The 27,876-nt window shown below is 35.5% G+C and overlaps 1 protein-coding gene across 11 annotated transcripts in view; it reads left to right on the top strand.

The window, feature by feature from the left end:
• ankrd44 (ankyrin repeat domain 44) overlaps positions 1 to 27,876 on the top strand; it is a 52,601-nt gene that overhangs the window by 2,015 nt on the left and 22,710 nt on the right. For 5 of the 11 annotated variants that reach the window (XR_015499640.1, XM_087268095.1, XM_087268092.1 and 2 more), the window contains exons 2-14: positions 14,431 to 14,514; positions 16,607 to 16,685; positions 16,985 to 17,055; positions 18,159 to 18,359; positions 19,341 to 19,428; positions 20,477 to 20,619; positions 20,688 to 20,900; positions 20,974 to 21,052; positions 21,775 to 21,889; positions 21,971 to 22,053; positions 23,677 to 23,740; positions 25,745 to 25,813; positions 26,125 to 26,265. Coding sequence is in view for 7 of the 11 variants with exons in the window: in XM_087268095.1 (XP_087124221.1) it covers positions 14,431 to 14,514; positions 16,607 to 16,685; positions 16,985 to 17,055; positions 18,159 to 18,359; positions 19,341 to 19,428; positions 20,477 to 20,619; positions 20,688 to 20,900; positions 20,974 to 21,052; positions 21,775 to 21,889; positions 21,971 to 22,053; positions 23,677 to 23,740; positions 25,745 to 25,813; positions 26,125 to 26,265 (1,430 nt within the window). In the remaining 4 variants the exon portion in view is untranslated. Of the gene's footprint in view, positions 1 to 14,430; positions 14,515 to 16,606; positions 16,686 to 16,984; positions 17,056 to 18,158; positions 18,360 to 19,340; positions 19,429 to 20,476; positions 20,620 to 20,687; positions 20,901 to 20,973; positions 21,053 to 21,774; positions 21,890 to 21,970; positions 22,054 to 23,622; positions 23,741 to 25,744; positions 25,814 to 26,124; positions 26,266 to 27,876 lie in introns of those variants that run through there. The other 6 variants (XR_015499639.1, XM_087268091.1, XM_087268093.1 and 3 more) reach the window with 3 other exon arrangements.

The following is a 27,876-nucleotide window of genomic DNA, read 5'->3' as shown; positions in this document are numbered from 1 at the left end:
TAATAATATTTGATTTTGTTCTCTAATCCATGGTGTTATTAATGCTATAATATTATCATATGCTTAGATTGTGTAAAGTAGTTTAGTATCAGTTTTAGTATAATGCCAATGTTAATGCATTGCATTTAGAAACAAATACTATTTTTGTTATTTTAGTAATGTAATCTGGGCGTCAGTGGTGCCGTGGGTAGCATGATCGCCTCTTGGCAAGTAGGTCGCTGGTTCGAGCCCCGGCTGGGTCAGTTGGCATTTCTGTGTGGAGTTTGCATGTTCTTCCCATGTTCGTGTGGGTGTCCTCTCGGTGCTCCGGTTTCATCCACAGTCCAAAGACATGCACTATAGGTGAATTGAATAAACTAAATTGGCTGTAGTGTATGCATGTAAAGGAGTGTGTGTGTGGGTGTTTCCCAGTGTTGGGTTTTGGCTGGAAGGGCATCTGCTGCGTAAAAACATTTGCTGAATAAGTTGGCGCTCACTCCCCTGTGGTGGCCCCTGATTATTAAAAGAGCTAAGCTGAAAAGAAAATGAATGAATAATCGTATAATCTTTCATATTTTGCTCACTTGTAAACTGATGATTATTAATAATTTATATTGTTGACTATTATTTATAAACAAGGTTCTTCACAAGGCAAGTTGTTATTTTGTGATCCTTAGTATCAAAAATATAAAACCCTCGACCAAAATAAACCATTAATGCTAAATAAATTTAAGATATTATTTGTGCATTCATTTATTTCTTTACATTTAAAAATATTTTATTTTATTCTCTAATTCATGGAATTTATGCTATAATTATTATTATATGCAAGATTATGTAAAGTAGTTTAGTATCAGTTTTACTATAATGACTATGTAAAGATCAGGTATTATATTTATAAGCAAATATAATTTTTGTTATTTTAATAACATAACCTTAATATTTTATTCACTTGTAAACTGATTATTATTCATAATTTTTCCTTAAATTCTTAGTATAAAAAATATAAAACTCTTAATCAAAATAAACCATTATTGCTAAATACAATTCAGATAGTATTCGTCCATTTATTTCTTTACATTTAATAATACTGGATTTTGTTCTCCAAGCCATGCCTTATTTTGTGCCATAAATATTACCATATGCCAAGATTATGTAGTTTACTATAAGTTTTAGTATAATGACGATGTAAAGGTCAGTTATTAAACATATTTATATTATTAATATTGTCCTATTATTATAACCTTTATTATTTTCCTCAGTGGCAAATCAATTTTCATTTATAAATTAATTGATAATCATTAGGGTCTTTCACAAGGAGATTATTTTATCTTGGGATCTTTATCTAAAAATATATGAACCCTTGGTCAAAATAAATGTTTAGTTAATAATTATTTTTTTCTCAGATTGGATTATACTTGCATATACATGCACGTAGGCATGGGACGATAACCGTTGTGAAAATATACTGCAGTTTGGAAAAGTCAAGGTTTTAAAACCGCCCAAATTTCGTGCTATATCGTTCCTAGAGTATGTGTACGTTTTTTTATGTACTTTTGTAGGACAACAGTATCTCCAGCAGAAAATAAATCCAAAGATGCCATCTTAAAATGTAAAGAAATTCATGTTTTTGGATGTAATGAAGACAGCACAAGTCAATAATTTATTTGAATTAATATTTGAATGTTTCTCAAACTAAATATATTGTTTTCAGTTGGGAAAAAGTTTTAGTTTTTTTACCCAGACATTTAAAAATATATATATTTAGAGCAGTAATCACAATACCATGAACCTGTGATATTTTTATCCAAGATTATCATATCGTCAGAATCTTATACTGGCTCATGCCTACATGCATGATGCATTCATTTAATGTATTTAGCAGAAACTTAAACCAAAAGCAGCATACAAATGAAGAAAATCACAAGCATATAAAGTTGTTTAAGTCTTAAATCGGGAAAAAGTGTATGTTTATTCTGGCACCGCGCCTTGCTCTTTAAGACTTCCATTAAAATTGCATTAATGTGAACCAATGTCTTGTTTGGACACAAGTTGAAATTATTTTGTGTGGTGGTTGACACTATATCCCAGACAGTTCAACTTGTGTTAAAGCCAGAACATTTATTAAGAAAGTTAATATGTGACACTAAGTGTTCGGAGCGTCAGTAATGTTTACGCTCATTTGGCCCTTGTGTACAGTTTGATTTCCATACTTTGCCCCAAAGAGGAAAGCAACAGGAAGTTGTTGAATTTCAGCATTCCCCTCTCATGCTTTTTCGTAGTCTCAGAGGGTTACATGACACAAGTTCAGAGAGCCTTAGAGGGAGGAAATAGAGGACAGTGTTTGTGGCAGCTTTTTAAATTGCTTTTAAAGATCATGACTTTTAAATATTAGATATTGTTCATCATAGTGCCTTACGATTTAGTTCAAGTGCATATCACTGTAATTTAAAATGACATTTCAGTCAAGGAGAAAACAACACATCTTAGATTTTATTTTTAATGCTTTAGTTGGTAAATTACTAGAGCACATAACTAGTTTGTCGGAGTACTGTTCAAATACTTATAATACCAGAACAGCAGATATACTTTTACTTAAGATGCCATTTTTTTCACCCAAGGTTAGGTTGATCTGCATTCTCTGAGTATGCTTCATATGTACCGAATGAGCTTCAAGATATACTACATGAAATATGTACCATCTATCGCTATATCTAAAAATTTTTGTCAGTTATTACAGTGCACATGTTTTAATAATTGATTATGGTTCATACTATTTTTGTGTGTGTCTATTTGTTGTGATATGTATTTTTTGTTACTTTGTCCTATGCTGCCTGTCTTGATGAGGACTTCCTAGTAGAAGAGATGTTGTATCTCAATAGGACGTTCCTGGTTAAATAATAAAATAAAATAAAAATAATAAAATGTTTTAAAGTATCCCAAATAGTGTTTTAGATGTTGTTTTGTTGAAGACAGAATTTCAAAGCAAAACTGTACCACAGTACCACAAATTAGATGGCTTGCAGAATGCAAATCTTCTAAAAGTCATGATGTAACAGAATTAATGACAGAGCCCTAGTTTCTTCCCTCTTGTGTACATCTGAGAGAGAGGAGCTATTGAAAATACAAGAAAAGTCTACTTTTAGTTGTATAAATGGCATATTGATTGGATGGTGTTGGATCTGGGGTCTGTTCTTCGTACGTGGATTACTCAATTAGCTGGATTTGGTTATGATGATTTGACATGATCCAGGATCATTCAGTTCTTCAAAACTGATCCAAGAATTGAGTTGTCGTAGCAACAGCTCTGTTGCTCAAACCTGCTCAGGAGCAGGTTTATTTTATATAAACAGGATTAGATCGGGTCTTTTCAAGCAAAGGTAATACTGAAAGTGTGTACCGAATGCTGATATCTTCTTACATTAATAATTATATACACTTGGAAAAATAGTTAAAAATATATATTTTATTCAGTTTAAGTCTAAAAAAAGATATAAATTAAACTTATGCAATCTGCACTCCGAAATAAAAGTACAAAACAGTCACAGGGTGGTTCTCCCTAAGGAGTTAAAAGAGAACATTTATTAATATGGACTTTTAGATTCAAACGTGTACTAAGAAACTTGAATAGACTACTATAATAATGAAAATGCAAAAACGAAATAAATTGCTAAATGCTCTTGACACATAAAAGTGTAATGCATGCAGCCCACAACAATGGTCAACATATTTAACAAACCGTTTACTATGAATTTAATGTAATTTAGCTCGCATGGATGATTCAATATTAATCAAATGATGTCATTACGCTGCTGTGCCGTCAGCCAATCGTTGCATTGCTGATCATGATTTCGAGGATCGATAGATCTGTCCTTCACAACACACGCAGTGATCTCAGATCAGTTCATCCAGGATTCCAGACATTTTAATCTGATTCGCGAACTTGTTTGAAGAACCAAAATTAGCCAGAAATCAGTTATCAAGATTAAAAGATCCAGGATCTGGGAAATTATTAGATCATTAAAGTGAGTTACGAAGAATGGACCCCAGAATGCGAGTTCGCAGATGTTTGTGAGAATTTAAGTTTAGATGTAATAAATTATTAGAAAAGTCTAGAAAATTTTGTTCCATTTATTTACAACTCAACTTCAAATTTAAATAAATTCAACTCTACAGTTTAACAAAGTGACTTTTATTGAAATTTAGTCATGATAATGATAATGAAATAATATAATGTACAAGAAATAATAAATAGAGAAACTACAAAAAATGTACTGGCAGTTTAATATTAGGTTTTTGTACTGTATTTTGGAACACAAACCCAGACAATAAATCATTTTAAACTATAATAATAAAAAAAGAAGTCAAACTTTTCAAGGTTAAACATTGTTGGAAGGAAGACCATGGTTCCATAATTCAATATAAACGCATACATACATGAGGAAAAAAATAAAAAACATGATCAAAAAATATGGAAAACTTCTAATTTCTGGATTTTTTGTGTAGAAAGAAAAGGCTGATGTTTCGCTAGGGAAAACTATGCATGGATATATTTGTTTTAGATCAATAACATGCTTTTAGATAATAACTTGGGTGAATTTTATTCCATTTTATGCTGCATTTGCACATTTGTGAAGAATGCTGCCACAAGAAACTGGATTTAAGTTTTGCATTTGTTTTGTTGTGAGCTATCAGCAGTTCCTCACTTTAGACTCCTGATTCTCAGGGAGTCAATCTGTTGTTTTGAAGAAGAGCCTGCAGTGCTGCAGTTGTCAAAAGTGGCTGAACCTCCGCTCTCATTGGCTAAGATGGAACTTTGGCTCTCTCCTATTGGCTGTAGAGATAGACGAGAGAATGGGGAGTTGGGGGAGGCCGCGTAGCCTAATGCATGTCAACAATGGCTTCAGTGTTTGAGCGTTTGGCTTTGGCATGGAGCGGCGCTGGGAGGTCGGGGAATGTCCTCATTTGTGACGAGACCGTCCAGATCCCTGCTTGTGCCAGCACTCCACAATCTCGTCCCCAAGCTTTGTGGTGCCACAACACAGACAGCACTGTTGTCACCAGCTGTTGTGTTCTCTTTCTAGAAAGAGAAGAGCTGTGTGGTTTTGTATGCCATCAAGACAGAGGCAACATCTCATAGTGAGGAGAATTTAACATTGTGTTCTCATAAATTCAGTGCTCTCACATAAAAGAGCACAGTAAGGATGGCCTGATGGCCTGGGGCCAGTAAAAAAGAATTTCAGGCCAGTGCTCTGTTGTAAATCTTAGGTTTGTTGATCTTGGGCTTGTGTTTTTATGTCTTCCAAACTGTGGTTTCCTTCGATTTATTAAATATTTTTGTGAATTCTGCTGAATTTAACGGGGGTCGTTAAAGGGATGGTTCACCCAAAAAATGAAAACTTACTACTATCCCTTTAGATACAGGATATTTTAATAGGGAATATATCTTTTTAAATAAAATAGCCATACAGTTCTCAGCATATTTTAGTATACCCCATTTTGAAAGTGAATATTTTTCTCCATTTCTCATTGAATATAGGCAAAATTAAGTTTTAAGAGACTTTCAAGCAAGAATATTCATTCATTCATTCATTCATTCATTCATTCATTTTCTTTTCAGCTTAGTCCCCTTATTAATCTGGGGTCGCCACAGAGGAATGTCAATGTCAATTTTATTTATATAGCACTATTAAACACAACCAAAGGTTGACCAATGTTCTGAACAATAAATCACAAAGAACAGGTATAAAATTATAGCTAAAACAAACAATTCTCACAAATAGTTAATATAGGTAAAAACAACCAAATCTCACTAATAGTTATTATAGCTAAAACCAAACAATTCTCACTAATAAAATGCCAAATCAAAAAGGTAAGTTTTCAACCTAGATTTAAAAACAGACAGCGATGATATAGACCTAATACAGAGGGGCAGAGCATTCCACAAAGTAGGACCAGCTTCTGCGAAAGCCCGGTCACCCCTGCATTTCAGCCTCGACTTTGGAATGTATAAAAGTCTCTGGTTTGATGACCGAAGAGACCGACCAGGCTGATGTTCAGTCAACAGGTAGGAAGGAGCTAAGCCATTTAGAGATTTAAAAACCAGGAGAAAAAATTTAAAAGTGACATGATAGTGCACAGGCAAGCAGTGCAGAGAGCGCAGTACTAGTGTGATGTGGTCAAATTTTCCGATGCTGGTTAAAAGGAATGAACTGCCGACTTATCCAGCATGTTTTACGCTATCCTATAGTGCATGACGCATGTCTTTGGACTTGTGGAGGAAACCGGAGCACCCGGAGGAAACCCACGCGAACACGGAGAGAACATGCAAACTCCACACAGAAATGCCAACTGACCCAGCTGAGGCTCGAACCAGCAACCTTCTTGCTGTGAGGCGATCGTGTTAACCACTGTGTCGCCCTTAACGAGAATATAGTTAGTTAAAATCAACTCGGCAGTTTATGTACAAGGATAGCCGGACTTTAAAAATTATTTAAAAATATTATAATTTAAAAGATAGATTTGTGAGGGTCTACATGTATATGCTGAACACTGTAAATACTTTTGTGAACAGCAATTAGATGTTTTTATGTTTTCTTATAGACAGTTGCTATTTACACTGCAATTTACACAAGTGTGTAAGCCTCCTCCACTACATAAATAAAGCTAGGGTGCATTTCCGAAAGCCATTGTTAGCTAAAACTAAGGTTTCAAGTTTCGTCGTTACAAACAAAGTTTGTTGATTTTGCGTTTCCCAAATCCGTCGTTCCAACGAACATTAGCAAACTGCGTCGCAAACTTGTACACTTGTAACTACACCTCTGGAGCTGTAGTTATATTGCTGGCCGTGTTCTATTGGCACTTATCCCCCCTGTTTCCTCCGTTTAGAACATTCTAACATTTAAACTTGGAATGATTTTTTTTTAAAGCATTAAAGTCATCTCTCTTAGGTGTAATTTGCTTTCAGAGTATTTTTACAGTTTATTTTTAGTGATCTTCATACTGACAATTGTGTAGTCTTCGTAGTACACTTTGAAAATATTGATGTCATTTTGAACACAGCTGTGGCTCATGACGAAATCTATAGGTGACCTATTATTTCAAATTTCAAATTTATGTTAAGTCTCCAGAGCTTGTAAAAACAAAAAACACAGCATACGTCAATACTTTTAGTTTATGGTAGGTTGTTTATTAAGTATCTGGAGTGTATATGACATGGACCTGTTGGTTAGAACATTTCTGCAGTGGTTTGCATTAGTCAAATTGTAAAAGTACACTGTAAAAAATAAATCCGCAAAATTTACGGTAAAAAAACGGCAGCTGTGGTTGCCAGTACTTTACCATAAAAAACACGGTACAAACCGTAAAAGTAATTTCTCATTTTTAAGGTAAACTAACGTATTTTATTAGTTTATAGAGGTAATATGTCTTTATTTTGAATGACCAACATCTACACATCTTTTGTTACACAGTTAGACACGTTAGCACATCCACATGCAGGAGGTGATGAGGAAGTTACATAATGAGCCAATGCTCATCACAATCAACTTTTCCCATAAGCAGAAAAGAGTATCAGCATAAAGAAGGTGCTCAGTGTCATTCACACAGCTACTAAACACCAGTGTGGTAACTCGCAAAAAAATAAAGTCATGAAATATACATTATTTATCAACATTAGATGTAACGTAAATCTCTAATGTACATAACTAATAAACAACTAAAAAGATTTATATTAATGTCAACGAAATGCATAAAAAGTGATGTGCCATGCAGGGAATTCTGGGAAAGTAAATTTCTGGGAAAGAAAACATACCGTTAACCAGGTTACGAATTTGTACTGTAGCATTTTTACAGTTTTTTACCGTTGAAATCACGGCCATTTTTACAGTGATTTTTCAAAAACAAAAAAATAATAAACGAGTGCATGTGTTAATCAAAACTGATATTGGATTTTTTTTATATGCGTGTGCATGTAAAACAATATAATTTTCACAAAGAAATTATGGAATTCTGCTCTAAAGAAGTTGTTACTTTACCCCATTTAGAGGATCATTATAGGCGTTTTAAGTTGTAACGATTGATCTGCAACAGAGAAACTATTGTTTTGGGGAAACCCTCGTCACACTTCGTTCTTTTCCCAAACGATGCATCTTACTATGATTGTGCAACTGCGAGTTATGTCGTTGTTTGGGAAACGCACCCCAGGGCAGTTAAGTGCATAAAGTGTTCAACTTTGGCTGAGCGATATTGCAAAAAAAAATAATCATGATATCATGTTTCATATTATTTGACATCGAAAATTATTGAACATTTTTTAACAATACATTTAGGAATATTAGGATTTTTTAATATTCCTTATTATAATTTACCGACATTACTAAGGCAAATAGTTTTAAAACTCAAAAACAAAAATATTGATATTTTGTCAATATAGATAATACTTTTTTGTTTGGTCAATAAATATCGATACTGATTTTACCGCCCAGCCCTATGTTCAACCTAATTTTTTCCTCGTTTAAATAAGTACATTCAGCTACTTACAGTACACTTCTTTTCCTTGTTAAAAGTTTAAATATGAACACTGACTCTACTTGCATTATTTATATTTATTTCCTAAAATGTAATAGAATAATGCATAGAGTACTTATGGAAATTAGTCAGATTCTTTTTTACAGTCTGTGAGTTTGATTCTATTTATACTATGTTTATTTGACTTTCAGAACTCTATTAAAGGGCAGTGTTTCCCAATCCTGTTCCTGGAGTTACACCAACAGTATATATTTTGGATCTGTCCCTTATCTGACCCATTCATTGCAGGTTTTGGAGTCTCTTCTTATCTTCTGAGTTGATTCAGGTGTGTTTGATTAGGAAGAGGTTGAAAATGTGTACTGCTGGTGTGTCTTCAGAAACATGGTTATAGGCTACATTACATTATGAAATAGGGCTGCACTATATTAGAAAATACTGACATTGCAATTGTTTTTCTTTGATATATCTTGCAAAATAAAAACAGATAGCCTGAATAGCAGTGTTTGGAAATTATTAATTATTTTAGAGCATCTGTTGTGACTGTGGGCAAGTGCATCTGCATAAAATGTAAATAAACTAATTATAAGCAATAGATAAATACAAAATGACTAAGATGAAAATTAGATAGCTTTTTTTTGAGGAGTGCAACGGTATTCAGGTGCAAAGCAATCTTTGATAAAGCTCATGGTTTTATGCTTGGAATGTTTACACAGTAACAGGCTTTAAAAACAGATGCAAGTGACAAACATTCACTGTTTTGTGGTTAAACCTTAATTAATTTAGAAATCATTACACTCTAAACTGTGGTGCTTGGTCAACTGCAATTCAATATTAAAACTTTAGACATGTTTATGTATCCTGACCGATTTGAGGAGTTTGCGACATTATGAAGGATGCACATGATAATCAGAAGAAAAAAAATAGGAGGAATTGGAGAATTGAGCTGGTATTTGATCTCCATTTATTTTGAAGGCTGTGCAGAAGAAACAATTAGTAGAGTTCATGATATGATGTGGTAGGATCAGATGCATGAAAATAAAAATACATAAAATTGTTCAACATTTTTCGTGTTTTTATAGACCTGAGATGCTTGAAATGACTAACAAAAATGACTGATGGCTTGTGGCGAATTGGCATAGCAGAGATCATTTTTCTTATGGAAGATGAAATGAGTTTGAAGTGAGTGGGTGTAAGATGGCCTGTTTCTGGAGCTGAAAATAGAGCCGATCTCAACAACACATCTCCTGTTGTCTGTACACAGAGAGGTTGTTTGCATACGAGCCTATTTAAGAGAAAGTCAGATCGTGAAAGAAGCTATTCTTAGAAAATTTTATATTCTTTATTTTTATTTAAAATTAACAGAGTTCCTCAACATTTACTCACTCTCAAGTGGTTCTGAATGTTTATTTTCAATTTGAACGTGAAACAAGAAAGATATTCTGAAGAATGTTGGGTAAAATATATCAACATCCATAGTAGGATCTAAAATACACTGTAAAAATGCTGAGTTCCAAACAATTCCCTCATGTTGTCTCAAAACAAAGGGATTAAAAGGGCACCTATGATAAAAATCATCTTTTGTAAGCTGTTTGGACAGAAGTGTGTGTATGTATAGTGTGTCCATAGTCATATTGGAGTGATAGAAACACAAGAAGTCTCTTTTACAATTTCCTGACAATAAAATAGGATCCAAATCCCAGGGATTTTGAGGCCCACCGCAATGTGACGTAGGAATGCGGTTCTCCCAGCCCACCGAATTGATTGACAGGCACCATGTTTCTGTAATAACATGTCTAAACATGTCCATAGAACATTCTTTGCAAAGAAACTGTGATTAAAATATCTATTTAAACTCTGTGATCAGTTGCTTCTCAAGAATTAGTTTAAAGTGTTTAAAATGTTTTCAAATAAGAGCATGTTAGTAATAAAAACAATAAAATCGCTATCCAACTCTTAACCGCTATAATCACAACCACATGGTGTCAGCAAATGCATGTGTGCGTGTGACTCATCATTTCAGAAAGGCTTGAATACACTCCACCACAAATACATTAAATCAACTTACTCTGTATTTTTGACTAATGAGCTGTAGTTTGGCTTCATCCTTGTCTGTCCCTATTTCTGACTGCTGTTCATCTGATGTTAGGCATGAGAAGCAGACACACACGTGGCAACTGTGGGCGGGGAGAAGTAGAAGATTTGCATTTAAAGCCACAGGCTACAAAAACAGCTACAATGTCCCCAGGCACCAAAAAGAACAAATTCTGCATTGTATAATAAAAAAACTGATGGGAATTTTAAGCTGGAACTTTACAGACACATTCTGGAGACGCCAAAGGCTTATCTTAAATCTTATAAAAGGAGTAAAATAGGTACCCTTTAAGTTTAATTAATAGTTTTTACCATTGTAAGTGGATTGAACGTGGAACAATTAAGTTGTTCCCCACAACAAGCCAAAATTGTGTTGATTCAGCTAATTTTAAATAAAGAGTTTGAACCATTAAAACTCATTTTTAAAAAATGTACTAGAAGCCATTAGCTGTTTTTTTTTACTGGATTTTCATTCATTCATTCATTTTCTTGTCGGCTTAGTCCCTCTATTAATCCAGGGTTGCCACAGAGGAATGAACCGCCAACTTATCCAGCAAGTTTTTACACAGCGGATGCCCTTCCAGACACAATCCATCTCTGGGAAACATCCACAAACATATTCACACACACACTCATTCACTACGGACAATTTAGCTTACCCAATTCACCTGTACCGCATGTCTTTGGACTGTGGGGGAAACCGGAGCACCCGGAGGAAACCCACGCGAAGGCAGGGAGAACATGCAAGCTCCACACAGAAACGCCAACTGAGCCGAGGTTCGAACCAGCGAGCCATATGCCTCGCCCCTACTGGATTTTCAATTAAACTCAAATACGTCTAAAACAATCAGAGGATGAGTAAATGATGACAGAAGGTAATTATCTGCCTATATAAGTATAAATAGCATAACACTACACAAATCTTTTATTTTTGGGTAAACTGTTCATTTAACTTTTCGACTCAAAAAGCTATGATATAACTGCTAGAATTCCATGATATACAGCTATGAATTAATCTAGGGTTTGTATACTAATATACTGCAAACATTAAAACACCCCTGTTCTGGCAATCTTTTTTTAGCGCTGAGCTCTGAAGAACCCAGTGTGTTCATTTGCATGTTGGCTTGACTGCATGCGTTCTGCTGTATAGCGGAAGTGAAAATGCTTTCCACGCTTCCTCTGTGTTGCTTCTGCGAATGTGAAAAAAAAGAATCAGGAAGTGAGACGTGGGGGTTAATACAAACTGAGACGATGGAGGTTTAGATGCAGCCAATTTTGGCTTAAAACACTTTGCTGTGCCTTCGTTATCCCACGCATGTGTCAAATTATCATGGCCTTTAAATGTGTTGCCATTTTAATGTATGAAACTTAGCACTTAAAGAAAACAGAGGGCAAAACTACATTTATAAATATATTTGGGATGACTTTAGTCTTTAGTTGTTTCATAAAGAAGGACCGAAGATGATAATTATGTAGAGGAAATATGACTTTCACTCAATGTGTGGTGCAAAAGCTTCCTTGGGGCTCCCAGGGCTCGATTTGGCCTCCCTGTAATGACGCCATTTCATGGAAATGGTGAAGGCTGTGTGGTTTCGTAGCCTAGTTGTCTGGTAGTGTTAGAAATTTGTGCTGAGAAACAGATGCAAAGAACTGATCATTTGAACTGAATGACAAAGTTATTCCAAACGATTTTCTAAAGAAAATATGGTGCCCTGCATAAAGTCTGTTTATGCACAGTGCTAGTGTGATTGTCAGGGAGTTGCTGTATGATAGCTAATACATTTTGAGTGGTTTGTTGTGTATTCCTATAAGTGTCTCTTGCTTGAGTTGTTGGGTTGTTGCTAGCTTTTGGGATTTACAAGTAGTGTACAAATGTAAGAGCAGCAGACGAATACATTTTCTTTTGTTCTAGGAAATTTACATGACCAATTTTACATGCTTTATTCAAATAGGAAAATCTTTCACCTTTTTAGATGACGGGAATTTGTCAGAGAAAATAAGCTAAACAATAGTAAATATGATGCACAATACATTAACGTTGATTTAGGCTTAATAGTTGCTGGATATTTGTAATTGTAAATTACATTCTCAATGCAGAAAAATAAGAGATATAAATGATTTTAAAAAGAGTAGATCTAAATGCCTAGTGGTCATATACTGACTTATGGACTATGAACTTTTTCTAGTAACTTGATTCATACACACACTACTTTTTTAAACTAAAAACTTTAAGTAATCTTTGTCCCCCGAAACATTTAATAGATTGGTAAGTTATTAGTCTGGCTTACAGATGTTATTTCACCAATAATGATGTTTAACCCTTGAAATGAATACAGTGCACAATTACTTTACAAAGGGTATAAACAGATGTCGGAGCCAACTTTAAATGGGTCAGACTTGAGCTCCAAGTGAGCTGTACAAATCTCCTGGATTTTTAGTTTGTTTAATTTCCTGAACATGACACAGAGTTCAACCTATTGTGTTTTATGAAAATCTACATCTACCCCTACCCAAATCCCAATCTCACAGTAACCTGTTGTGTTTTATTAAACTCGATTACACGTACCCCAACCCAAAACTCAACCTCACAGTATCCTGTTGTGTTTTATGAATGCGTATTACAGTTAAACCAACCCTAGACCCAACCTCACAGTGTCATGTTGTGTTTTATTACTGTATATTACAGTTAAACCAGCCCTAAACACAACTTCACAGTATCCTGTTGTGTTTTATTAATGTGTTAAACCAACCCTAGACCCAACCTCACAGTAATCTGTAGTGTTTTATTAATGTCAACACCTACCCCAACCCTAAACCCAACCTAACAGTATCCTGTTTGGTTTTATTACTGTATTTCTTTTAAACCAACCTTAGACCCAACCTCGCAGTATCCTGTTGTCTTTTATGAATGTCTACATCTATCCCAAATATTAAACCCAATCTCACAGTAACCTGTTGTGTATTTTGAACATCTACACCTAAACCTACCTTAAATGCAACCTCACAGTAACCCATTGTTTTAATAATGTCCTTTACACTTACCCCAACCCTAAACCTAACCTCACAGTAACCTGTTGTGTTACACCTACACCAACCCTAAACCCAAACTCACAGTATCCTGTTTTGTTCTATTTATGTCTAATACGCCTACACCAACCCTAAACCAAACCTCAGAGTAACCTGTTCTGTCTTATTAACATCAACACCTAGCCCAACCTCATAGTAACCTGTTGTATTATTTTAACGTCAACCCAAACTCAACCTCACAGTAACCTGTTGTGTTTTATGAACATCTTCACCTACCCAACACTAAACCCAACCTCACAGTAACCTGTTGTGTCTTGTAAACGTCAACACTTACCCCAAGCTCATAGTAACCTGTTGTGTTTTAATAATGTCAACACCTACCTCAACCCTAAACCCAACCTCACAGTATACTGTTGTGTTTTATTAATGTATTATTGTATTAATGTCGGTCACCCAGCCTACTTGTTGTTGAATTCCTCCCACTTGAAGGTCTCCGGTCTGCAGCAATACCTACTTGATTATGTTTTTTGGGGAAAACTAAAACTATCCTAAATGTCATTTTCCTTTTCTAAGGTTTGTAGTTCGTTCATAGTGACTAGACTGACTTTATTGCTGATGGCCAATATCTTCCTTATGTGTGCTGTACACAATTATTTAAACAAAACTTTTCTTCTATTATCCTAATTAGCAGCACATTTACTCCTTAAAATTTCTTAGCGTAGAGCCCATGTTGGAGGAAGCAAATTCTCTAAGTTTGAGTAATATTAACACTTATGCTTTCTAACTAACCTCTGTTGTTCACAGCCACCGCTAGTCCAAGCCATCTTTAACGGAGACCCAGATGAGATTCGTGTGCTCCTATGTAAATCAGAAGACGTCAATGCACTGGTATGAGTCAGTTTCTTCTGCTCTTCTCCTCACATGACTATATCTCATCCCTTTGTTACTTGCAGCACAACAGTCGAGGAATCCCATGGAAAGCTGCCAGAGATTTATATACGTTGGTTTCAGTAAAAGCAACAGGACACAAAATAGTTTTCAGGGTTATTCTTCTTCCAGGATATTTATTTATTCGGCTTGCCTGTCTGTGTCCGCCCTAATGGCTCCAGCAAGAATTAGCTTGCTGTCCGAATGTTTTATGAAGAGCCGCCGGTCACGATTTCAGGCTGGATGTGCAAACAGGTTCAGACAATGGACACGCTGAGATGTCACCACTGCCAGTGTGTGTGCACATTAGTGCTACAGGGATTTGTAAAGACTCCTTTGTTGTGCACCGCTTTGCAATGACAGACAATCAGCATATTCTATTAAGAAGTTAAAAAGTCTTAAAAAGGCCCAATTCTCTGTTAAAACGTTTTGACAAATTTTTATCTGCTCTACAATTCACATTAAATGCTTTTTCAAACTATTTCTTTGTCGAATTCATGCAGCATATTTCCAGTAGAAACAGGATTTTAGAGTAAAACATAAGGATCTTCAGGATTTTCTCAACATTCTGTAGATGTAAAATAAAGGTTAATATGAGTAGCCTATTCTTATTTCTTAAATACACTGTAAAACAAAACTAATCTACGTGTAGGTCTACTGTTGGTTAAAATGCTAAAGTTTGTATAGACTTGCATTGGTGGACTTGACTAGACTTTAAATTTGTCCTGGTTGTTAATTCACAGTATAGTGATGACACCAGAATACAACTATTTATAATTATGAAGTTGAATTATTATGTTTGAGACATTTGTCTCTGACAACATTATTAGACCTTTTTATTCCACTGGTAAAACGAAAAATTTGTCATTATCAGATTCCCTCTTGCATTATATTCAACATTATATAGGCTAAAGTAGTTGTAATATTGACAGTGTTGCACATTTATTCTCATGCACAACACTTTGTATTCGCTATGAAAAAAAAAACATATCAGATGCTTGTTATAATCATAACTGCACAATGCGATAGGATTATTTAAATGATGTGCGTGGTTTTGGTTTCACTTTCACTGGTCAGTGCGGCTCATGTCACGGCTGCTGTCACTTTGGAAAAAATAAAGCATACATGGAAATCATATTTCCCATGCGGCTCCCAAAAGATCACTTTAACTGAACGTTACTTACATCTATATTACCTGTTATTCACAGCCTATGTGAATTACAGTTAATATGTTTGTTCACTAAAAGTTGACATCATTCACCAGCACGCGTGTGTCCTCTCAGTAGTAAACAAACAAAATTTGTGATTTCGCAGCTGCAAATACCTCATAACATTAAGACAGAAATGACATTTTCGGGTTAATTATACCTTATGAATAAAGTGTGTGACACTTTTAACACCATTCGGAGGTGTTTGTGTTGCTGAGCAATATATATAAAACAACGTAAAGATTTGTGCGGCACCTTTATGCTTCGCCCGAACTTGAAATATATTTGGCTGAATGGTACAAATGCTGAATTGAGATCTTGTGGGGGCGTTGAATCATGATCGCAATCTTTTTTCGATTAATTGTGCTGCCCGATTTACATGTGCTAGTTGTGGTAGTTGTTTTTTGCTATAGGTAGTTGTAGATGGTATTGAAAAATGTCTGCAATTTTTCCAGACAAAAGTTATTATAGGTGCAAACTTACTGGTAGAAAATATACCACAATTTAAAGAGCTATTTACAAATTTACTACAATTGTAAAGGGTTAGCAAAAATCCTTGTAAAAATATTAGTAAATGTTTACATAATTGACTGTATTTTAAGCTTTGGTGAGCAAAAGCAGAGCAATGCATTATTTCACAAGCATTTAAAAAACAAATAGGCCCTAAAGATTTGAATGGCAGTCATGCGTTTTTCTTGTGTCATTTAAAATGCGTTTCATTCTGTGCTTGTTTGCTTTGCTTGTAGTTGGGGTCCTAAGCGAACTCACGTGGAGTAAAAGCCACAAAACCTTGATTTGATTCAACATCTTCTTTCCACCATCTCTGTCACCTGTCTCTTTTTCAGGATGCTGAGAAACGTGCTCCCCTGCATGCAGCAGCCTTCCTCGGAGATGCTGAGATCACAGAGCTCCTCATTGTGTCAGGTGTTTCTCTCTCCCTCCATTTCTTCATTACCTCAATTCTATAGTAGCTTTATAGACAACTCTTATAAAAAATGCAGTCCTTTAAAAGATTATGATTACTCAAGCTGAAAATTATGCCATTATCTATTTACAATCACATTGTTTTAAATTCTGTGTTTATCTATTTGGAATTGTATCAACATGAGGGTGAATGACAGACTATTTCTTTTGGGTGAACTATCCCTTTACTGTTCAATTAAACATTCCTCATTTTTTAGATATTAATAGTTTTATTTTTCTCTTTTACTACCTCATTTTAGGTGCACGGGTCAATGCCAAAGACAATATGTGGTTGACTCCACTCCACAGGGCAGTGGCATCACGTAGCGAGGTGGGGACAAACATGTTTCAGTGAGAACCAGATGTGTAATAATGTCACACAGCAGGATGCCTTTACAACAATGCTAATCATATGCAGCAGCTTCTGTGTGATTATAAATTAGGGTTGGGCGATGTTGACCAAGTTGGCATCAGATGATGTCTAATGTGAAACATCGAGATGGACGATGGCATCGTCGTCGTAGGGATGAATTACTTATGAATAATAAATTAATTCATAACAAAATAATAAATTGTAGCCTACTGTTTCAACTACCTGACCAGCTTGGTCTTTGTTTTACCCATAACCAAATCATACATAAATAAAGATAAGTTACACACAAATTACCACTTGACAATCACTTTTTCCGCATGAATAGGCAGAGTGGTCTGTGTCGTTATAATGGCTTCCACAAACTTGGTTGATAAAACAAAGTGCACAACCAACATTATCTGAGGTTTTTGCTAAAATTAGTAAGTACAAGCGTGAAAGCAAAAGATTGAAGCAGTGTACTGATGTTGTGACACATTACCTGATCGTTTCAAAAGACTGAAGAGCCGTTAGATAGAGACAAGATTAATTAAATATCATGTTTAGCAACTATAGTGAGACACAATTTAGCGGTACATCTTTAATAAACTGTCAGATGTGCACTGCTCTCTGGGGTTTTGTGCTCAAAGCACCCACTGACTGCCTGGAGCTCAGATGTGCACGTATGCTAGAGAGCATGACAGCGTGTGTGTGTGTGTGGTCACGTGATGTGCCTTTTCAACGTTATAGTGTGGAAGGAGGGCTGTTCAGAAATGCTAATTGAAATGCCCGTGTGGACGTGATTCGTTTTTGTTCTACAATTCCATTTTAAAACTAAGACGTATTAGTGTAAACAGGATCTAAGTGTGTGTTTATGAGCGGGTTGCTGCTGCGATGGGGGCGGGGTGGAGGATCGAGATGTCGGCTCAGCATCGTGATGTCTATCACACATCAGGGATAGACGATGGCATCGTCTGTCGACCCAACCCTATTATAAATGTATTTTTTTAACCCTTAATTCTGATTGGTCACATATTTTCCTACTGTCCCAATATAATGACATGATTTTCTTGAACTATTTTCAGGAAGCTGTTCGTGTGCTAATTCGTCATTCTGCTGATGTTAATGCTCGGGATAAAAACTGGCAGACACCTCTGCATGTCGCTGCCGCCAACAAGGCCCTGCGCTGTGCTGAGGTCATCATCCCACTACTGAGCAGCGTTAACGTATCAGATCGTGGAGGACGCACCGCCCTGCACCACGCTGCCCTCAATGGGCACACAGAGGTACTGCTAGTTGAAAACAAAATTGTGAAGTCCTTTTCAAAGGTGCACTAATTTCATTTTAAAGCGGACCTGCTATGCCTGTTTTAACGAAATGTTAAATAAGTCTCTGATGTCCCTAGAGTGTGTATGTAAAGTTTCAGCTCAAAATACCACACAAATAATGTTTAATAACTCTTTAAAACTGCCTCTTTTATACAAGAATAGACACACTGAAGACACCCATGATCAAGTAGTCTGGTGTGATGATGATGCAATAGCCCCTCCCCCTAAAATAGACTTGACACTGGGAGTTGATTCCTGTCTTGACACTAGAGAGTCCAGGAATTGACTCTTCTGAAGTTGATTCCCCATGCCTACTTCAGTTATTTTGAAAACAGCACACTGAACATTTACATGTATTTGAATAATTATCCATAAGTCACCATCTTTCAAGATTTATCTCACTTTTCTGGACACTCAAAGTGGTTTAATGAACAGTATAGAGTCCCCATCACTATATTAGGGCATTAGGTCCCACACAGACCACAGATTGAGCCTCCCCTGCTGGCCTCTCTTATATATTTTCCAGCAGTAACCTAATTTTCTAATGTGGTCTCCCATCCCAGATGTTGACCAGTTGAAGCAGTGAGCTAGCAGCCGACATTTTAAAGTCTTTCTGAGAAAACTTCCTGAGCACACAGTCCCTGTTGTTTGACACTAATTGTTGGAAATCCATTGTGGCAGCTCCACTATGGCAATTTTTAGATAGGAAGTCACATTCGCTCTGCTACATACACAATTTCCCACATGTTGTGAAAAATCTCAACAATGCAGAATGGGTTTGAAAGTCATTATATAAACTATGACACAAACACATAGAACACAATAAGGCTTCAGGAGACCTGTAATTACTGACACACTCATGCCTTATTGCCTGTTGAGACTGACACACGCACACTCAGTTTCTTAATGTTATTCACTTTCCTCTCTCTTTTTCTTCAGATGGTGAGTCTCCTTCTGGCAAAGGGTGCTAACATCAACGCTTTTGATAAAAAAGACTGCCGTGCACTACACTGGGCAGCATATATGGGTGAGGGGATGTCCAATAAAACTTGTGACACTCTGCACACACATGCAATGTTTACGCTTCAATTTTGAATTAAGACGCAAAATATTAGTTACCACGGGGCTGTCAATAAAATCACAGCTTATGCAGTCTGTATTCAAATAGGGTGGGTGACATCATGCACTGTGTTTTACAATAATATTGTATATATTTTATTTAGTTTTTGAAGGAATAAACCCTTGATAAAGACTTGTTTTGCTTTTGAATAAATTGTTTAAAGGAATGATTTAATGACATCTAATTTCGACTTCACAGTTCTACATTTATGCAATACAAAAATAGATTTTGTTGATGCTGATTTCATTTGATTGGTAAATATCTATAGTGCATCGTTGTTGTAATTGCATATATTGGTGAAATGTAAAGATGTTACGTGATATACAATATATTGCGTAATATTATATTAATATATAATATTAATATATTAGTAATTATATATATTAAAAGAATTGCCTGTATTAAGATTGAACTAAAAAGGCAGACTTAATTAAATTTGTTCTCATTTGATTTAATTTATTTTTATTTGAATTTAATGTAGATTTTAATTAAATTTAATTATATTGGTTTTGGAATTTAATTAAATAAAGTTTTTTTAAATTTTTTTTTAAATATTTTCAATTTAATTAAATTTATATACATTTAAATCAAATTAAATTGAATTGGTTTTGGAATTTAAGTTAATATAATTTAATTAAATTTTTAATATAATAAAAAATATTTAATTTAATTGGGTTGTATTTGGAACTTAATTCAATTTAAATGTAATTTTTGAAAATTGTAAAATGTAAAATTTTTAATTGAATGGAATTGAATTTGGATTTTATTTAAATTAAAATCGATTTATAATATAATTATTTTTTTAATTTAATTTAATTAGATTGCATTTGGAATTTAATTTAATTAATTGCTTTTTTAATTTAATTTAATTTTTAAATAATTTTTTATTATAATAATGACATATATCACATTTAATGTCTAATCTATTCTTTATCTCTGCTTTACACTCTTGTAGGTCACTTAGATGTAGTGTGTTTACTGGTGAGCCAAGGGGCCGAGATCAGCTGCAAAGACAAGAGAGGATACACACCTCTACATGCCGCCGCTTCTAACGGTCAGATCGCTGTCGTCAAACACCTGCTCAGCCTGGCCGTAGAGGTACTCAAACGTTACATATAGGAAGGAGAGTCTAGCTTTAGCTGACCTTTATGTTGTTTGTTTGACAGATAGATGAAGCCAATGCCTTTGGGAATACGGCCCTGCATGTTGCGTGTTTTAATGGACAGGACGCAGTGGTCAGTGAGCTGATAGATTACGGTGCTAATGTCAGTCAGCCTAATAACAAAGGCTTCACTCCTCTCCACTTTGCTGCTGCGTCCACTCATGGTGCCCTCTGTCTAGAGTTCCTGGTCAACAGCGGAGCAGATGTCAATGTCCAGGTATGTCTACTTGGACTAAATATAGACAGACAGTCCAAATCATGTGTGCTTTATGCTAATGTTGTCTTCTCAGAGTCGCGATGGGAAAAGCCCTCTTCATCTGACGGCTGTTCATGGGCGGTTTACACGGTCCCAGACGCTCATTCAAAACGGTAAAATGTTTTTTTTAAGCATCTACGACCCACATAGAAATCTAAGGGCAAATAAAGAACAGTTCACTCTTACTGGAGCCCAGGGAATGCTTATGTAACTTATGGTAAAAAAATTAGTTGCCCAAATTTGTTTGTTAAGGGAAAATATTAAATATTTTTTAAAAGCAGCAAAAATCAAGAAAAACACTAAAATATATAAATTTTTTAAAATTTGTTAATGTTTTGTGTAATATTTTGCATAAATGTAAATGTATTGTTTTCCTTTTTCTAAAGATGTTGGCTGATTAAAATATTTTAATAAATATATCTATTTGCTTAATCTGTTTTAGTCAAATGCACCAAAATATATCACCAATATTCTCTGAGAAATGGATAAAAATATTCATTTCCAAATAGGGTGTACTCATTTATGCTGAGCACTGTATATTTTTAGGCTACATTTTCATATACATATATTCATACGGCTGCATATATACACACATACATTTGTCATTTCAATGGCAGGGAAAAATACATATATGCAAGCACCTATTTTTGCAGTATTTCGAAATATATGTTGCATATGACATATAATACATATAGTTTATATGTCAAATTCAAATATAAACTGAATATAAATGTCATATGTATTTTGCATGCTTTTCTAAGTATCAGATTTCTGTATGGGGATAGTTGCATTCACATTTAGATTCTGATGTTAATTTGCAATGATTTTTATGCAGGAGGAGAGATTGATTGTGTTGATAAGGATGGAAACACTCCACTGCACGTTGCTGCTCGATATGGTCATGAACTTTTGATTAACACTCTAATAACGAGTGGAGCCGACTGCACAAGGTTTGAGTCTACCTTTGGATTTTGATTTAAAATCTTGTTAAATAATCACTGCACGTCTCTGATATACTGTTCTCCTTGCAGAAGAGGCGTACACGGCATGTTCCCTTTGCATTTGGCAGCTCTGAATGCTCATGCTGACTGCTGCCGGAAACTCCTCTCTTCAGGTACAGACTACACCACCAAATCAGAAACTGCCATTGGACTACCTTGATTTATCACTGTAAACCTAGATTTTTGGCATAAATGCGCATGAGGCCACACATAAAATATTTGAATATTGCTCTGAAAAGGAATGGGATCAGCAAATGTTCGTTCTCTCTGCGATTTCCATAATCATTTATAAAAACAATAATAATGAAGCAATCCACTCAATAAAATTAGTTATTCTTGCTAAATGAGGCACTTAATTTTTTTCCAAATATATTTTTATTGAATGTTTTTGATGCAAAAAAATATGAGACATTTATATTGAGTACATCATTCATATCATTTGAATTCTGATCCTTTCATGAAAACTATAATACAGATAATAAGTTAAGTTGTAATTAAATAAACAAATAAACATAAAAAGCACATAAAATACAATAGCACTTAATTCTAATTAAATTTAAAAAAATTCTGACCCCAAAGGTTGAATTTTAGTTTAGTTTATATATATATGTGTGTATGTATGTATGTATGTATGTATGTATGTATGTATGTATGTATGTATGTATGTATGTATGTATATATATATATATATATATATATATATATATATATATATATATATATATATATATATATATATATATATGTATATGTATGTATATATATATATATATATGTATGTATGTATATATATATATATATATATATATATATATATATATATATATATATATATATATATATATATATATATATATAGTACAAAGGACAGACAAAACAATTCAAACCACACAATATACATTAAAAAAGACAGTTATGCTACAATTTCATCAAAGGTCACTGATAATGCTCCTCAGTAAGCATTTATCAACAACAATAAATGGCATTCTGAGATTTCTCCAAGTGACAGATAAACTTATAGATCAAATATCTCATCAAAGCAAAAAATGATCGAACTCTTACCTTACAGAATAGCTCACTTGTACAACACCATTTGTTTTAAGAAGAATCTTCATACAATCATTGTATGTAACTTGCAGCTTTATGGAGACTCTTTTTTTTTTTTTAAATTATACCACAGAGGAACTGTGTATAAAGAACTGCAAGTTCTAAAGAGTTTTACCGTAACCTGCTCTTAACACAAATAAAACTTTCTCACCAGCATATTTGCTTGAGCATTTAGCCTTCGACGTTCCCTGTTTAGGTCTGGCATGCCCTTATCTGCTATTTTAACTCTGACTCTTGATTGTGGGTTTGCTGCTGTATGAAATCATAGACTGTAGATCTGTTCTTTTTAAGTTGTTCTGCTTAGTTGCACACATTTTTGTTCTCACCTCTGTAAGTGATGGGTGTTTGTCTTGTCTTTCCTGTGTGCACTGTCTTTGTTTTTCCTGCACTAACATCCTTTCTCTCTCTGTGTCTCTCTTTCTCTCACACCGTCTCTTTCTTGGACTTCTTTTTCCTCCATTTCACACTTTCCCCCTACTGCGGTCTGACACTGTGGCTGTCTGCGTCTGGTTGTGGGGACACTTTCCTCTTCTGTGCACTGTATCCTTCCTCCTCATCCTTCCATTCCTCTACAGGACGGAGGTATAGCATAATGTGCCCTCTCAGTAATGACTCGGTCCTGTCTGCAGGCTTCCAAATCGATACGCCTGATGACCTGGGGAGGACATGTCTGCACGCTGCAGCCGCAGGAGGGTGAGTCTGTCAATCTGCAGATCTGATTTTTACTTGTTGAGCTGCAGAGTCAGATGGGATTGTATATAAGATGTGTGCTATATTAGAACAACTAAAGCTGGTCTGTGAACACTTGATTACTCAATTTAAATATATGTTTTTATAACTAGAGTTATAAAACTTTTTGTTTTTTCATTGTGGCTGTGGGTAATTTATAGGAATGTCAAGATCTGTTTTTTGGCCCTAGAGTCTGACTCAGTTGATTTTGAGTATCTACCGAAACCCGATCCGATACTTCTAGAGTACATAAGTTAGGTTTATTTATAAACTTATTTCGAGAGGATCACATGGCCATGATTGTTCTCAGCTGTTCCCGCATCAGCTCGCGATTGATTGTGCAATCAGATGATTCCTAGCTCACTATAAATAACCAGAGTTTTTCTTATCTTATTATCTTCACCTGGAAGAAACCCCCCTCCCACTCCCCCTTCATTCCAGTTGGGCGACACCGCGGCCCAGTGATTAGCTCTGTTGCCTCACAGCAAGAATGTCTATGGTTAAAGTCCCTACTAAACCAGATGACATTTCTGTATGGAGTTTGCTCTTTCTCCCCATGCTTGCATGGGTTTCCCCTAGGCTTTCCGGTTGCCTACCACAGTCCAAAAACACTCAACCTAAGTAAATTGAACACACAAAATTTATACCGTAGCCAAGCTCTTAGTAAGTACACCTCTCCTCAGTCATCCATATCCGTAATTTAGTTAGAAATAAGCCGGGGGGAGTTCATCGAGATCTACCTGAGCTCAAACTCCCTCCCGTTTGCAGGGCGAGAGGGAAGCCCAGGGCTCGAGGATCTCATAAGCTCGGGCCTCTCTCCTGGGACAGCATGCCAAACAAGCTTTTATTATCAATCATCAACTAAGTGTGAACACTTGAAAGAAATAAAGAAAAAAGAAACAGATCCAGGGTGTTCCTTATTTTTTATTTACTTCACCTTAATTTAACATTCAACAACTCTGTTAATAAACAGAGCACTTCTGTAAGGTAGCTTGGATAATCAAGCAATAAACTAAATAATTTCTTCACTTTTGGACTTTAGTGCAACAGTTAATATAAAAAATATAAAAACAAATAGCACCTCAACTTAAAAAACCCTACAGGCAATCGCAAGTTTACATATCTCACAGTTTGCTATGGGAATGTTGCCGCCATCAACTTTATAATAATACCATCAGATCACAGGCATACTCGCACTTTCTGCATCAAGCTCAAAAAAGAGATCAAACTCTGTGTCACCGCATAATTAAAGATGTGTTAAAAAATAATGAGAACATATACATATATACATATATATTTGAGTTTTAATTGGGAGGTAACGTCCTATTTCGATCGAGTTGAAAGCCATGTGAACAAACCCGATGTCCAATCATGGGCTCAGATCTGGCTCTCCCTAGTAATTTATATTTTGATCATTGGAAGATGACAGATTTGTCAACAGGTTGTCAAATGTGACATCTGTATATACACATCTATGGTTGTGGTGATGATGACCAAGTTTGTGTTTCAAAAACATCTTTCAAAATTGCTAAAGCAAAAACAATTCTCAAATCTAATCAGAGAAATCATATATAATACATTTCTTTTAAATAGCCGAAATAACTAGTGCATGAATAGGATATTTCAAGTGTGCATATGCATTGTAGAGCAACAAAATGATTAAACCTTTAATTAAAATGATTGGGCAATTTAACTGTAAAAAGGCACTTCCTTTCCTTTAGCTGAGATGTAGAGGATAGCAGTTTTACTATTTGCATTTGCAGTTTCACTGTCTTGTGCATTTGATCTCTCTGTTTCTGATCTGACTTTTTGATACTGCAATATTATGCGAAACTGGTAGGAAAATTTAGAAGTGATTAAACTAATGACTAACCCTTTGTGAGACCTGCTGTGTGCCCACATATCAGGTCAAGGCCTGAAGTCCAAGCTAATCTCACTCTCTCTCTCTCTCTCTCTCTCTGTCTCTAGAAATGTGGAATGTGTGAAGCTATTGCTCAGCAGTGGAGCCGATCATAACCGCAGGGACAAACATGGAAGGTGAGTTCTTGAGTTCCTGGTAAACATTTATGTCAAGGCATTTATCCAACTAATTGCTGAGTTGTCCAGTTCATCACAGACAGTATACATATCTGTGCAATTGTGTGCAGTTTTGTGCTATTCTTGGTCAGTGCTATGAAATGTAATGCAAATGGCAGCTTTTTTCAGATGTTTTCACAGCTGTTTATAGAACCACCGATCAGCACTTATTACTGCATACATTAAATGAAATCATCCCTTCTGTAGTAGTTTGTTCTATCATGCTTATATTTGTCATATTATTTCCTGTCTTTTGTTATGGATGTCGACAGGACCCCTCTTCATTATGCGGCAGCTAGTCGTCACTTTCAGTGCCTGGAGACTTTGGTGTCCTGCGGTACCTGCATTAACGCCACTGACCAGTGGGGGCGCACTGCTGTTCACTACGCTGCTGCTTCCGACCTGGACAGAAGGTACGTGCATCATTAAACAAGGATTACTCTCATAATTGGTAAAAATAAAGATACATATAAAAAAAATATTGCGCTTTAAGCTTTTTAGACTAAATATTATGACGGATTTAAAGTACACATGAAATCAAAACTAACCATACTGATTTTATTTTTATTTTAGAAAAAAATGGCTGCGTTCAAAAACCGCCTACTACTCAGTAGGTACTGCATTTGAATTTACATGTACTACTCGGCCGTTAGAAAAGTACATTCCATACAGTTTAATTGTGAGAAGTATGAATGAAATTCGGGCATACTACATCCGCCATGCGTTAGTTGCGTCGCTTCATTCCCATTCATAAATTCTCTCGCAGAGCATCATGGGATAGCGCAGCATGCATGGGATGCGCACTTCAGAATCTCGCCGGAACGAGTAAGTCATTCAGGTACTTCTCGCAATCTGATTTTTGAATTCTATGAATTCGAATGTACTACTTGGCTCACGCACTGATTTTAGCTTACTGTATAGTATAGAAACATGTGGTTTCAGACGCAGCCAATGTTTTGCCTTTATAATCTAAAAATTAAATCTAAAAATGCACTTCCTGTTTGTTTTTAGTTAGATTTTCAGATTATGTCTGTCTGAGGTATTTGGCTTGGTTACCATACTTAACCACACCAACTCCACTCCAACTGTCTGTTAAGGCTTGTACACACTGGGACACTTTTCATTTGCGTTTATCGTCAGCGTTTTTCGAGGCGTTTTTCACTTTCAAACCCAAGTAATTTTCACTGATGTCGAGCAGAAGAGTAAGCAAAATCACTCCTTGACGTTAGATGGTGCTACACAACTTTAAGCTTCTGACAACCGCTTGTAACATTGAGGAAGAATACAGAAAGTTCACAAGCTTGTTATTAAAATTACTGGCGATTCCAGCAAGCATGGATGGTTCAAGTAGCAGCTCCAGTTGTAGCGATGAAGAAATGATTATTGTTCCCTAGAGCAATAAGCAGCTCCTCGTTTTTCAATGTGCGCTCGCATTGACCGTTTTGCGCTTGAGCGCCTTTAAGTGCTGTTTATTGTAACTTCAGCAGCTCTATGCATGTGAACAAAAGTGGCAAGTTGATTGGTGGAGAAGGTTTTGATGTGGCGAGTCAAAACAAAAGCAAAAAAAAAAAAAAAAACTAGCTTGAGGCGTTTCTTTAAAAAATGACACTTACGCCTGCCATTTTGCGCATTGGTTTGCACGATCACATTGGCGCTCTTTATGTAGTCATGAGGTGTTAAACGTCGTCGGGAAACGCGAGCAAAAATCGTCCTGGTGTGAACGGGCGTTTAGCTTGTAACAACTCTCTTGAATCCCTTTTCCCGATCTTTATGAATGACATGCCTGTTTTTTTTTTACATGCAATTAGCTTGCAGTATAAAATACAAGCCACGCCCACTGTTTTGTCATGTTATATTTTGTTTCTCTAGGAACTGTGACACAATAAAACAGCTTCCGGTTTATGCAGACTTTAAAGGTTGAAAAAGAAAAGCCTACTTGGTTTTAATATGCTTACTTTAGAGTATGTGCACTGTCCAATCCACTGCCTTTAATTTTTTTCCGTTTGGTTATTGGATTGTTTTTG

Source organism: Danio rerio, chromosome 9 (assembly GCF_052040795.2).
Source record: "Danio rerio strain M-AB ecotype USA chromosome 9, GRCz13ab, whole genome shotgun sequence".
Lineage (NCBI taxonomy): Eukaryota > Metazoa > Chordata > Actinopteri > Cypriniformes > Danionidae > Danio > Danio rerio.
Note: the sequence above shows the minus strand (reverse complement) of the source record. Positions and strands in the feature narration are given on the sequence as shown.